Source organism: Eptatretus burgeri, chromosome 2 (assembly GCF_056783735.1).
Source record: "Eptatretus burgeri isolate ZD-2024b chromosome 2, Ebu_testis_v1, whole genome shotgun sequence".
Lineage (NCBI taxonomy): Eukaryota > Metazoa > Chordata > Myxini > Myxiniformes > Myxinidae > Eptatretus > Eptatretus burgeri.
Genome location: NC_140962.1, coordinates 145,410,700 through 145,426,217, shown reverse-complemented (window position 1 = coordinate 145,426,217; position 15,518 = coordinate 145,410,700). Strand labels below are relative to the sequence as shown.

The 15,518-nt window shown below is 40.8% G+C and overlaps 2 protein-coding genes across 4 annotated transcripts in view; one reads left to right on the top strand and one right to left on the bottom strand.

The window, feature by feature from the left end:
- LOC147033431 (uncharacterized) overlaps positions 1-15,518 on the top strand; it is a 319,898-nt gene that overhangs the window by 69,613 nt on the left and 234,767 nt on the right. The gene's annotated exons all lie outside the window — the stretch shown is intronic.
- LOC147033437 (E3 ubiquitin/ISG15 ligase TRIM25-like) overlaps positions 9,672-15,518 on the bottom strand; it is a 73,720-nt gene continuing 67,873 nt past the window's right edge. For both annotated transcript variants that reach the window (XM_085871625.1, XM_085871626.1), the window contains one exon: positions 9,672-10,357. In XM_085871625.1, coding sequence (XP_085727751.1) covers positions 9,828-10,357 — 530 coding nt within the window. In that variant the 3' untranslated portion in view covers positions 9,672-9,827. The remainder of the gene's footprint in view (positions 10,358-15,518) is intronic.

The window sequence follows — 15,518 nt, the reverse complement described above, 5'->3', positions numbered from 1 at the left end:
TGTCTGTCTGTTCATGTATCTACGATGTGTGTGTGTGTGTGTGTGTGTGTGTGTGTGTGTGTGTGTGTGTGTGTGTGTGTGTGTGTGTGTGTGTGTGTGTGTGTGTGTGTGTGTGTGTGTGTGTGTGTGTGTGTGTGTGTGGCATACTTTTTGTCAATGAATTACGTATGTCTATTCATTAATTCCACACTATTGGAATTTACCTTTTGACCCTTTCGACTGCCGAGACCACTTCGAAGTTTGAAGATCCTTTAAGACTCCCAAGATCCTTAAGACCACTTAAGACCCTGAAGAACCAAAAGGCCCAAAAAGTTCCTGAGGACCCAAAAGTTCCAAAAAGTCTCCGAAGACCCAAAAGTCCCAAATAGCTTCCGAGGACCGAAACGTTCCCGAGGACCCAAAAGTCCCCGAGGACCTAAAAGTCCCAAAAAGTTCCCGAGAACCCAAAAGTTTGAGGACCTCAACATACCAAGAAGTTCCGAAAGACCCAAAAGTCCCCAAGGACCCAAAAGTCTCAAAAAGTTGTGAAAGACCCAAAAGTCCCAAAAGTTCCCAAGGACCCAAAAGTCCCCAAAATTTCCACTTCGTGTTATTAAATGGTTTGACAGTGGCTGAACTCAACCCCCTAGGATTTTAAGCAAGCCACCTTAACCATTAAGCCAACATCAGGCGTGTTTTCCTGTAGAAAGAACAAACATATATAAAGTTTATTTCTTTACCCTATGCTTGCGAAGGAAAAAGCAGGGTTATAAGCGATTGGCAGTGTACGTTCGTACATCGTACGTCACACGTGTCTACATTTTAAGAGCTTACATCGAAAACCATTTAGCAGTGGGAATTGAAACATGACCACATGTTATATGACCATGTGATATAGCAGTCACTCTTTTGAGGTCAACAGAGGCCGAATTTCTAAAATTGTCAATTTTAATCAGATCGACTTGAAATTTGAACAGGATTTTAATAAAAATTACCATGTGTCATGTGGTCTGGCATCCATATTGGATCAAAGGGAAAAGATTTGAAAATCCTCATAGGACAAACCGCTTAACCAATCAATGCAAAATTTAATAAATTCATCAATTACCCATGGGAAATATGGTTTGATAATCAAAATAAAGACCAATTACTGCACCATAGTCCCAATAAGGAAACCAGACATACCAACAATACACACACACACACACACACACACACACACACACACACACACACACACACACACACACATGCATACACCCCACACATACTGTACATACATGCACACACAAATACATACAAACACACATATATAAACACCTAAACACAGATTTATTATCTTACAAATCTGGACTGGTAAGTACTTACAAAAGCTATTTTATTTGAAGTTTTAACTTAAACTCATAAGCAATTTACTGATTTCTCAACTGCCCAGATCATCAGCTGGGCACCGATTTTCATCGAGTTTTCGATCCTTTCAACCCAGAACCTCTCCAAACAATGGATCCACAACCCTGGTTGCAGGTCCACATCAGTAGACGACCCAACATCAATTGACCCACAACCTCAAAGTTGTGACCAGACAGTCAGTCAACACAGTAATGCAATATCCTTATTCAAGTTTATTCAATTATTACTTTTATTTAAAGTATTACTACACATGAATAACTTTAATCATACATCACTTTATATGATAATGAATTAAGCGATAAACACTTTACCTTGTAGACATGTCCATAACACAGCACTTCCATCTAAACATAGACTCAAACTGTCATTCAAATATTCAAACTGTCATTAACAACCGATTTTAACATGCTGCACTGCGTATCCAAGCAACCACCACCAAATTATTTTAATGCTTTATTTGTAATGTATTTTATAAATATAATTTATTTTATTTTATTTTTTATCGAAATATCTCTATTATTTAATACCATCTATCAATAAATAAATGTGTATATATATATATATATATATATATATATATATATATATATATATATATATATATATATATATATAATCTTCTTCTTCTTCTTTTGGCTGCTCCCGTTAGGGGTCGCCACAGCGGATCATCCGTTATGATCCGCATACTGATTTGGCACAGGTTTTACACCGGATGCCCTTCCTGACGCAACCCTGGTTGCCTCTTATGACACAGGGATAATATATATGTATATACATACATATATATATATATATATATATATATATATATATATATAAATAAATATATATAATTTTAAGTTTTTGTTTGTTTGTTTGTTTGTATGGACGCGCTAATCTTCTGAATGCTGAAAAATAAGAGGAAACCTCTGAAACAAAAAATGTCGGGACGGGCCTGGGAAGGTTAGAGATGAGGTGGCGAGGCCCCTCGGCCGGGGGGGGGGGGGTTAGAAGGTAGTTAATATTTAATGGGATTTTACAGCCGTGGCCACTGTTGAAATTGATTACTGGAGGAAACTTCTGAAACAAAAAATTTCTGGACAGGCCCCAGGAAGGTTATAGGCTATGTGGCTAGACCCCTTGGTCGGGCGGGGGGGGGGGGATTTTAGATGGTAATTTATATTTAATGGGATTTTACGGCCGCAGCCATCATAATCAATTTCAACAGTGGTCGCTTGGGTTGGAGGATCGCTTGAGGATGGGCGCTCTGCGCTGGGCTGTGCTATGAGAGGGTGTAGGGCAGCCCGGAATCATGGCAAAACCCAATCCTTATCCCTGTGTCGTAAGAGATCACCAGGGTTGCGTCAGGAAGGGCATCCGGCGTAAAACCTGCGCCAAATCACTATGCGGATCATTACAGATGATCCGCTGTGGCGACCCCTAACGGGAGCAGCCGAAAGAAGAACAACATAACATATATATATATATATATATATATATATATATATATATATATATATATATATATATATATATATATACATATATATTGTTTTTGGCCCTATCTCTCAATGGTGAAGAATTGCTTTAAAAATTCTAGTAGCTGGATCCAGATCTTCACCAAAATTTAATCAGTTCGGCCTTGTCACACACCCAACCATTTGAACTTACAAAAGTTGATGGCGATGATGGTGAGGCTTTACACAGTATCAATCAGCATCATACATAGACATGTGCATTATGAATTATGAGCGCAGTATCATATATAGCCAGACAGGCAGACTGATTCAATAAAAATATGAAGGTTTTGATTCAGTTCATTGAGAGATAGGACCAAATTTCATCCAAATCTGTCCACAACTTTTTGAGATATCCTGTGCACAAACAGACAAACAAACTTGGACATGGGTGAAAACGTAACCTCCTTCCACCATCGGTGATGGAGGTAATGAACAAAAATACAAGACTATTACCATTTAAATTTATTCCAAAACAGTGAGTTGGTTTTTACGAAATAGCAAGGTGGTTGAGGATAAGAATATTACGTACTGTACTCTGCCGTAAATTGAAAACACAAGACTTAGCTCAGAATGATGATGATGCAACTAGAGGGGGGTGGAGGTTAAAATGTGTGGATATAGAACTTGTGAAAGCTGTTGGATCATCGGGAACACGACGAAGTCACCTGCTGCACTGCTACATATAAGAAGAGTAAGATGATCCTTAGCCACCTTGACCCGGAGCTGATCTTTCCTGCTTGGACAAGAAGGTACAAGATGGCATCCTATTCCAAAATAATCCCGTCTCTTCAGTTAAAAGGAGGTCTCTTCTCTTCAAGCAGGTTAAAAATCTGCTCCGGCGTAAATCCCTTCATCTCGATTAGTTCCATGAACTGCAGTGGGTAGTTTTGCATTGCATCATTGTCTGCCATGGTTGAACTGAAGCCTTTGGCCCTGGGTGAGAAAACGTCAGTAGATCTGCAATGATTTCTCCTGTATCACTGGACCACTCAAAGCAGTAAATCCGCAATGACTTCTCTCGTATCACTCAAGGATAAATCTGAAATAGTTTCTTCCATATCACCGGTCCACTCAAAGACTTTTTTTTCTGTTTGGTCCTTGATCCAAACATTAAGCGCTTTTTCCATCCTTTTAATATGAGGATCACGGGACTGGAATGAAACTTTTGCGCTTTGCTGGCAGTTACACTTGCAAAAAGTTCCGAAAAGTTTCTCGAAGACTTTTTGGGACTTTTTGGCCTTTTGGGTCCTCAGGAACTTTTGGAGATATTTAACTCACGTTTACCACGGTCAATTGATTACCTCCGCCACCGAAGGTGAAGGAGGTTATGTTTTCACCTCTCTCTGTCTGTTTGTTACTTACAAAATTGAAGATTTTTCAAGTATTTTGGTTAGTCGATTTTGCTATTGTGTCTGTCTCTTTGTCTGTCTCTTTGTCTGTCTGTTTGTCTCCTACAGGTCACAATTTCAAAACGATCTTCACGAAACTTCACCACATGGTAGAGTTTGTCATAAGGAAGAAGCCTATTGTTTTTGAGGTCCAAAGGTCAACATAGGCCAAAGGTCAACAACCTAGGTGGGATTTCTAAAATTCTCAATTTTCACCTCTGATTCATTGAAATTTGAAGAGGATTTATATTTCAGGTCACTGAATTAAACCAGCCAATTATTTATGAGGTCAACATAGACCAAAAGGAAAACATAGTCCCAAGGTCAACAACTGAGGTTGTATTTCAAAAATCCTCACTTTTCATCCGATTGACTTGAAATTTGAAGAGGATTTTCATATCAGGTCAATTAATTCAACCACCAATTATTTTTGAGGTCAACCTCAACCAAAAGGTCAACATAGGCCGAATTTCTAAAATTGTTAATTTTCATCCAATTGACTTGACATTTGAAGAGGATTTATATTTCAGGTCACTGAATTCCAAGAGCCAGTAATTTTTGAGGTCAACACCGACCAAAAGGTCAACATAGGCCAAAGGTCAACAACTTAGGTGATATTTCTAAAATCCTCAATTTTCATCTGATTGTCTTGAAATTGAAGAGGATTTATATTTCAGGTCAATGAATTCAACCAGCCAATTATTTTTGAGATCAACATAAACAAAAAGGTCAACATAGGCCCAAGGTCAACAACAAAGGGGATATTTCTAAAATCTTCAATTTTCATCCGATTGACTTGAAATTTGAAGAGGACTTATATTTCAGGTCATTGAATTCAAGCAGCCAATTATTTTGAGGTCAACTTCAGCGAAAGGTCAACAACTTAGGTGATATTTCTAAAATCCTCAGTTTTCATCTGATTGTCTTGCAATTGAAGAGGATTTATATTTCAGGTCACTGAATTCAACCAGCCAATTATTTCGAGGTGAACTTAGGCCAAAAGGTCAACATAGGCCAAAGGTCAACAACTCAGGTGGTATTTCTAAAATCCTCAATTTTCTTCTGATTGTCTTGAAATTGAAGAGGATTTATATTTCAGGTCACTGAATTCAACCAGCCAATTATTTTTGAGATCAATATCAACCAAAAGGTCAACATAGGCCCAAGGTCAACAACAAAGGGGGTATTTCTAAAATCTTCATCCGATTGACTTGAAATTCAAGAGGATTTATATTTCAGGTCACCAAATTCAACCTGCCAATTATTTTGAGGTCAACAGAGGCCGAATTTCTAAAATTGTCAATTTTCATCCGATTGACTTGAAATTTGAAGAGGAGTTGTATATTTGATCATTGAATTCAAACACCAATTGTTTTTGAGGTCAAATTTGTTTTGTGGATTTTGCAAGTGTCGTGTTCTGCACGATGTCTTCCTGTTTGTTTGTCTGCTTGTCTGTCTGTGTGCAGGATATCTCTAAAAGTTGTTGATGGATCCGGATTAAATTTGGTGAGCAGATTGGGTGTGTGACAAGGATGTACTGCGTAGATTTTGCTGAAGATTTGGATCCGGATCCGACTACTAGAATTTTTTAAGTGATTCTTCACCATTGAGAGATCGGGCCAAAAATGATATGTAGAATGATATTTCAAAAATGTATTGGGCCCAATATGTTCTCGTTGATCAGGCATTATGTGGCAGAGGTATGCAGTGCTCTTCTAGTTAACTGTTGTGTTGCTGTTAGTTCTTAGAGTTATCGGATTACATGATTTCCGTATATCATATCCTGTTCAATGACGATTCGTTTTTAAATTTGGCTTTATCCCATATACTGGTCTGATTGCTACAATAAATTATGCGTGAGGAACAACAATAGGAATAGGAGGTGATTGTACACGTGGCTGCAATGACTCAACTCAGCTTAAAAACTGTGATTGGCCGAAATGAAATACCGCGATAACTAAATTACACAATAGGTTGACTGCGATTGGTCAAAACCCGCGATATTAGAACTTGCAATATTTGAGGGTTTACTGTATATCAATGTATTGCATGGTTCCTGGAAGTATTACTAAGACGATTTGTTTTCTACAGTCTTTATTATATAATTCAATTCAAGTATAGACTTAAAGAGTTTTAAAGGCATACAAATAAAAAAATTTCTGGGTTTCACCACCATTTTCCAGTGGTTATGACACCACCCACTGTAACACATAACAGTAGTTATATTATTACCCTCGCCGAAGGATTTGGAGAGGTATTGCATTTGGGTCCGTTTGTTTATCTGTCTGTCTGTTTGTTTGTTTGTCCGCACAGAACTTTTGTGTTTTTCTCTGCAACCACTTGTCAGATTGCGAAGAAATTTTCACCATTGGTGCGACTACTCATGCAAAATGTTGTGATGATAAATATGACATCATAGGTCACGTGTGTGGCAGCGATATTGGAAAAATGGAAAAACTTTGGACCTCTGTATCTCTGAAACCACACCAAGAAAAAAATTGAAACTTGGCACATTGCAAGTTCTCCTCATGCGGAATGAGCGATTTTTTTAATGACGTCATAGATGCTCTCGTTATGACGTCATAATTGCATATGTAGGACACCGCACCCGATCAGTATGAACATTTTTGAGGGTCATCTTGGGATAGAATGGTAAACAGAAAAAAATTTCTTGACATCATTCAGTAACCATATTGTTTTAAAAAAAAACAACAAACCTTCAAAAATCTTCTTCACTGAAGTGGCTGAACAGATCGAGGTGAAACTTTACAAGTATAACTGCCTGTTCATGCGGAACAAAATGTTCACACATATGATGTCATTTCATATGGTTTGACAGCCATATTGCATTTACCTTAAAATGTGTAAAAAATATTCTTCTCCAGAACGGATGGACAAATCGAGGGGAAATTTCACACAAGTGTTCCCCAAGCCTTGGGTGTACAAGTAGCACATAGCAAGTATTCCTCATGGGGAATGAGTGTGGTATTTTTTATGATTTAATAGGTGGCTTTGTTCGGATGTCATAATTGCATATGTAGAATGCTACATCTGATCAGTATAAAAATTTTTGAAGGTCATCTAGGGATAAAATGGTCCACAAAAATATTTTTGACGACGTCGTCGATCACGTGATTTGGCAGCCATGTTGTTTCTTTTTATTCAAAACCTTCAAAAAAACCTTCTTCTCTGAAGTGGCTGAAAAGATCGAGGCAAAACTTTACACACATGAATGCCTATCCATGAGACACAAAAGGGTCACACATATGACATTATAGGTCACATGGTTTGGCAGCCATATTGGATTTACCCTTAAACCTACACAAATACACCACTCTAAAGAAATCCTGGCGAGGGTTTGCAATCTCAGATTGCTCTTTTTCTTGTTCATGCTTACTGTTTGGAATGATTTTCAATTTTGTTTGACTGCCAGGCAGGCAGACCATGTAAAGATATTTAAAAAAAAAAAACACAAAAAAAATTTAAGGTCAAGGTGATGCTAAAAAAAACAAAAACAAATTGGTTGTGCAATGGTTAGAGCATTCGCTTTGATAGGCTACAGTACGTCTGGACCTAACTTCATCATCTGTGCGACAGATACGGGGATAACTTCATTTTTTCTCACTAATTATAGAAATAGGACCGTGGGTCCGGAAACTCACCTGCAAGAGGAGAAACAGTCACTCAAACCCCCCACAGACCCACAAAGACTGATTTTTTTTTATGTCATGAACAAACTTTGGTGCATCACAGGTAAAGAAGGTTGTGGTCAAGTTTCATCAAAATCACGTATGTTGTTTCGGAGAAGACAACAAATACCTATTTTGGGGGGTTAAACCCTCCAAAGAACTCTCTTTTCCCCGATTTTTTTTTTTTATGCAGTGAACAAACTTTGGTACATACGGGTGATGAAGGTTGTGGTCAAGTTTCATTTAAATCATAGCCTAATGTTGGCTTACTGGTTAGTGTGGTTGGCTTGGGATCTTAGGGTCCTGAGTTTGACCATTGTTGGCTGCTGAATTAACACCAGGTGGGGTTGACTCAGCCTGTCAACCTTCTGAGGTTGGTGAAATGAGTACCAGAATACTGGTAGAGGGGCACCTCAGTGGCACAGCTGTGCTTCCAAGAAATGCTCGCTACTCGACAGCCGAGCTGCCATACGCAAGAACAGGACAGATCAAAATTGTGTGTGTAGTTTCAGAGAAGAAAGCAAATACCTATTTTTTTTTTGGAGTCGGGGGAGGGGGGGAGGGGGTCTATGAAATATTGCTAAACTGCAGGTTCATGTTCTGATTCATGTTTCGATTTGTGTTCTCCAGTGTTCAAAATACAACATTAAAATGAAATTAAATCGTTCTTCGGTCAAAGACTGAAATGCGCGAGACAGACAGATAGACAGAGTGAACCGATTGCTTAACCCTCCACTGTGCTATCGCAGTCCTAATCAATTATCAATGAGGAATAACATAATTATCTTTAGATTCAATAATTCGAAGGAAGAAGAAGAGGATCAGAAGGAATCGTCTCGCTTTGAAGTGTCTTCATGCGATTCATGGCGAAGTCGGATCCGACTAAAAACTGCTCTTCCTTGTGCTTCATAGTTGGATCATTTTGTGGCCAGACTAAAAGGGTCATCTGGTGACTCTGTTCTGAATCGGGTCGAACCAGGGACGGATTTAGGCATGGGCAAGCTGGGCAGTTGACAACCAACCAAATTTCACCAACCTCAGAAGGTTGACAGGCTGAGTCAACCCCACCTGGTGTTAATTCAGCAGCCAACAATGGTCAAACTCAGGACCCTAAGATCCCAAGCCAACCACACTAACCAGTAAGCCAACATTAGGCTATGATTTAAATGAAACTTGACCACAACCTTCATCACCCGTATGTACCAAAGTTTGTTCACTGCATAAAAAAAAAATCGGGGAAAAGAGTTCTTTGGAGGGTTTAACCCCCCAAAATAGGTATTTGTTGTCTTCTCCGAAACAACAGACGTGATTTTGATGAAACTTGACCACAACCTTCTTTACCTGTGATGCACCAAAGTTTGTTCATGACATAAAAAAAAAAATCGCCCAGGGGCCTCCACAACCAGGGGGCCTCCACATATTTCATGAAAAAAAAAATTGTAGATTCTTTGTTCTTGAAAAATATACTTTATGGATGACTGTAAATATGTCTCGTCACCTTTTTAGTATTCTAAGGTAGGGTGGGCCTCCACTATTGAAGGCTGCCCAGGGGCCACCACATGTCTAAATCCGGCCCTGGGTCGAACATCATGAAACTGAGTTATAAACCGAGAAGAATGTCGAGAATTGTCTTCATTTAAATTTAATATTCATGGAGAGATTTGTACTTCAGGTTCATGTCGGTTCAGCACAACAGGAAACAAAACTTATTCCCTTTTATAAACTTTATTTAAATAAACATTCACCAGATTGGTAAATACTCCGTTATACGCAAGAACAGGATTTAGATGATTTGAACCCAAAATAGCCTTCAGTTTGTGAAATAAACTTTCATCATGAACAGTACGGAATGAACGAAATCATCACAACGAGCAGAACCGCACGAAACCACCAAATAAATCATAAATCCCAATCGCAGAGTTCACGGGGTTCGTGAAGTTCCCCCTGAACACGTGCAGGACCAGCGAGTCCCCAAAACACCTCAACTCTCCCGCCTCGCAATCCAACAAGAACCCAAACCGTTCAGGATCCCCCGGCACGGACAGGCGGGTCTTACGATTGTTGTGCCATGCTGAGTATTTAAAATTATCTTTGCGTAGACACCAAGACTCGGGATTCCTTCCCAACCTGCAATCATTCCCTCGCCCTTTGCGCCTGATAGAGTTTAAAGAGATTCCCATTACCCACCCACGACTAGAACTCACATGGACTTCCCAGTAGTGACGGCCCGAGGAGAAACACTCAGAAGAAAGAACTTGATGATAAAAATCAAACATGTCAGGATGTTCTGGGTACAGATGTTGGGTCCAGGTGAGAGTCGCCGTGCTGAGGTCCTGGGAGATCTTGATCCATGGATGTGCAGAGCTTGGGTCCAGAATCGGAGTCTGTCCATCTACGGACGCAACGAGACTGGGTCAGGACTTTTATTTTTTGGACAAACGAACAGAAACACAGACACATTTTTCTATTTTTACAACCTTTGTGTTTATCACTGAACTTCACTGTGATGAACTTCACTGTGGGTTGACAGGATGGCCTAGTGATGTGCACACTCACCTCTAAGCTGTTTAGCCCAGGTCCAAATCCTGACTCAGCTATAAACTGTCATTCTGGTGCTTCACAGGCAAGGTGATTCATCAATGTGTGGTTGTCCTTTGAATGGACGTCAAATTGGCTTTCCGTCTACCAACATTAGTTGGTGGACATTAAAGATCCCATTGCTGGCACCATGTCCAAAATCCAAATTATTGCTCTAACCAGCAAAGGGCATTACATCAGTGGCACAGCCATGCCCTCGGCCAATGATGCTACTCTGCAGCTTTGTGCTGCATATGAACGAAGACGCAGACAAAGTGATGGGACAGTGGTTTTAAATGAAGTGAAACAGATTTTCTCTCGGTGGTGATAAAAAAACCCAAAACAATCCAATAAGTCGTCTTCCCCCCACCACTCACAGGGGGGAGGGATTTTTTTGTGCCCATGACCTGACCCTGAGGACTAGCCTACCAATGCAAATGGAAAATTTGGTGGAGATCTGGCAGAAATCGTAAGTTGTGTGCCTCCCCTCTTGGGGGGAGGAAGGGCAGAGGAATTGAGGGGTGGGGGGAGGTGAGTTGTGCTCATGACCTGACATGTGCCCCTGGTACTAGCAACATGTTTGCAGAATTTGGTGGAGATTGGCCCAGCCCTGTTTTTTTTTTTCTATGATTTTGTGATACACCCACATACACACGTACAAACATACATACATACATTACAGTGAATTGGCTTATTTAATAAAGTAGGATACAATCAAGATGGGGAGAGGGGTGGGGAGGAGGGGAAAGGAAAGGGGAGAGCTAATGATAAAAATGATTGATGGAAAGGGGATTTTGTTAACATCTAATGTAAAACAGAAACACGCAATGAAAAGTCCATCAAACGAACGAACGGGAAGAGAACAGAGGGGAATCATCGGGTAGAGTTATTCGTTATCACTGAACACCAATAAGTTATATCATGAGGTTGGCACATTAAAATTATAAACATAGGGGCAATACCCCTGGGTGCTCACCTGGTCGTGGCGGAATAAGATAACTAGGGAAACACTGGAAGGCATGGATGACCACAAAATATGTAACGGAGAAGAAAGCAAATACCTATTTTGGGGGGCAACACCCCCACCCTTCTTAGACCCCTCTAGACCTCGATTTTTTTTTTAATGGCATGGACAAACTTTGGTACATCACGGGTGATGAAGGTCGTGGTGAAGCTTTGGCGAAATTGTATGTTTCTTTTCAGAGAAGAAGTTGCAAGCATTTGTGGTCAGACAGATGGACGGACGGATGATGCGCCACCCCATAAACTCTCCGGAGCTACATTTCAGGTGAGCTAACAATACATCATCATCCCACGAGAAAAACCAAAAACGGGGCAAAGCAAATGGTTCACGTTGTACATCTCATTCACAGGTATGTCTATGATCGATGAACAACTTTGTTTCGATTGAATTTTATATTTTGAACAATTTATATTTTGATGCGAATTGGAACATGAATCGGAATACAAACCTGCAATTTAACATTACTTCAGCTCTGAATTAGGCAAATTGTACGGAATTTCGCCCCGAGCACACATGCGCACAGAAGAGGAAGGTAATATTGTTGTGGGGCCGGGTCTCGGTGGCGAGCACGACCGCTAGATGGAGCAGTAGAGTCGGCTCCACCGAGCACCCGGAATTTTGGTCGCACCCTTCAGATAAATCCGAAAGGTCATGGGTCCCTTATCGGACCAAAGATCGCCAATAGGTTGACCACATGGGATAGGGTCGATTGCCAATTTCAATTTACCTAAATACGCACGTTGTCCAAACTACCGGGGAAATTCACCCTCGGCAGGATCTGCGTGATCCGGTCCGTTACCGAGCCGGATCCGAACCGTACCCCAAGCGGAGAGTACCAGAATCCTGCCGGGCCGAATGCACGATTACGACAGCAATGAGGCCTCCTAGTTCCCGTTCGCAGAACGGCAAACCAATGATAGAAAGGTCAAGGACGAGCTGGGACATTCAACAAGAGGGGAATTTATTTACAACAATAATTGGCAAAAACCGGGAAGGGAGACAAAGAGCAGATTACAACCGAATATATTCCAATGTACAATAACGCAAGCATATAACGATTCTACTTAGAGATGGGCCCACACACAGACACACACCCCAAGAAATGGACCCCGTCGGGTCTTTATTGAAGGTTTCCAGCTCGAGGGAAGATGAGCTGGAAACCAGAGCTATCTTGGACCTGTCCACCTCGTGTGGTCTTCGACGTCCTGGACCGGCGGGACTCGAACCCGCAACCACGATGCCACTCTAAGTACCAGGGACGGATGATGAAGGGCGGACGCCAACCAGCACAAGGGCAGACAAGGCAGCGAGCGCCAGCAGGCAAGGCCAGGCGATCCGCGACGATCCGGCAGGCAAAAACCAACTCTCCACCAGTTGGATCGTGCCGAACAATTATTCACTCCTTCTCCAGAGGGGAGGAGCCGCCTCCTCCGACCTGCTCTCCCTCACTGGACGGTTTTGGTACGCAAATGTGCTCGTCACCCCCACGATTGGTCAAAAGGGACACGAAGTCTGCTGATTGGACCGGGGGGGGGGGGAGCGCGGCGGGCATCACGGCGGACCGCCCCTCAAATAGGAAGAGGAGTAATATTGTCCTGCGTTGGCTCTCATTGGCTGACAGATGGCAAACTCGTTCGCATCTCTCTGATTGGTCGAGAGATACGCCAAGTCCTTCTTGAACTCCACCCACCATGAGCATTATGGCGTCAGGACGGAGCGAAGGTGTTGTTGTTGGGGAATGTAAAAGAAAACCCTATCAAAATAACTCCGCAGCGCACGAACATTTAATCACGCATTAAACATAGGACGGGACCCTACCTGGAAACAAATACTTACCGATATAACTGATCTATAGGACCTGGCTGTTGATTGCTCATGGCTGCCAGATTCGTAACAATATATATTAGTCTGTGCGCTGATCTGACAGTCAAACAACATTCAAAATCATTCCAAACAGGAAACTTACAAGGATGTCAGAAAGGACACCAATAGCAGGCACGAAATTTTTTTTTAACATGTTAAATAAAGTGGTGTAAAAGACGGTTAGACAGCATTAATGGCGGTAAACTTCCGAAAAAAACTTTTTTTTTGTCCTACATCCTTTATTTAAAACCTTTATTTTCCTTCAATTGAATTATATACTTGAACAATATAACACAAATTGCTTTGTTGGCACTTCTAAAAAAACCCAGTTTAGCAGTACTTGGACAAAATAGTTTGCCATGTCAACCAATCAAATGTACTACTCAAACTCTCAGCATTGGGGAACATTGAGATTTAGACAAAATGGCAGCTGGTACGAAATATAGATTTTGCTCGGAAATGCAAAACAAGATATTAAAAGACCCTTCCCATGTGTTTTCTCTCAAGACTGTGTGGGATAAGGTGTTCCATGAACTGTCTCGTTTGTTTTTAAAATTCATGCAATTCTTGTGATAATTGAATTATGACTAATGGGATCCGAGAAAGAAATTCACTTTAATCTTCTCAAAAAGCCATTTTGTTCAAACTCTCAATATTGTGTTTCGAATATCTGCTGACCTGACACGTGGTGAATAATTTATATTGCAAGAATTATAATTATATCATATTATAATTATAATTTATATAAATAATCACAGGTATTTATCACCTCTCACTCACAGGTATTTATCACCTCTCACCCACAGGTATTTATCACCCTCACTCACAGGTATTTGTCACCTCTCACTCACATCTATTGATCAACTCTCACTCACATCTATTGATCAACTCTCACTCACAGGTATTTATCAACTCCCACTCACAGGAATTTATCAACTCCCACTCACAGGTATTCATCAACTCCCACACACATGTATTTATCAACTCTCACTCACAGGTATTTATCACCTCTCACTCACAGGTATTTATCAACTCTCCCTCACAGGTATTTATCAACTCTCACTCACAGGTATTTATCAACTCTCTCACAGGTATTTGTCACCTCTCACTCACAGGTATTTATCAACTCTCACTCACAGGTATTTATCAACTCTCACTCACAGGTATTCATCACCTCTCACTCACAGGTATTCATCACCTCTCACTCACAGGTATATATCAACTCCTCCTCACATGTATTTATCAACTCTCACTCACAGGTATTTATCACCTCTCACTCACAGGTATTTGTCACCTCTCACTCACAGGTATTTATCACCTCTCACTCACAGGTATTTATCAACTCTCACTCACAGGTATTCATCACCTCTCACTCACAGGTATTTATCAACTCCCACTCACATGTATTTATCACCCTCACTCACAGGTATTTATCAACTCTCACCCACAGATATTTATCACCTCTCACCCACAGGTATTTATCAACTCTCACTCACAGATATTTATCAACTCTCACTCACAGGTATTCATCACCTCTCACGCACAGGTATTTATCACCTCTCACTCACAGGTATTTATCAACTCTCACTCACAGGTATTTATCAACTCCCACTCACAGGTATTTATCAACTCTCACTCACAGGTATTCATCACCTCTCACTCACAGGTATTCATCAACTCTCACTCACAGGTATTTATCAACTCTCACACACAGGTATTTATCAACTCTCACTCAGGTATTCATCACCTCTCACTAACAGGTATTTATCAACTCTTACACAGGTAGTTATCACCTCTCACTCACAGGTATTATAATCTCTCACCCACAGGTATTCATCAACCTCACTCACAGGTATTTATCAACTCTCACCCACAGGTATTCATCACCCTCACTCACAGGTAATTATCAACTCTTACACAGGTATTCATCACCCTCACTCTCAGGTATTTATCAACTCTCACTCACAGGTATTTATCACCCTCACTCACAGGTATTTATCACCTCTCACTCACAGGTATTTCTCACCCCCACTCACAGGTATTTATCACCTCTCACTCACAGGTATTTATCACCTCTCACTCACAGGCA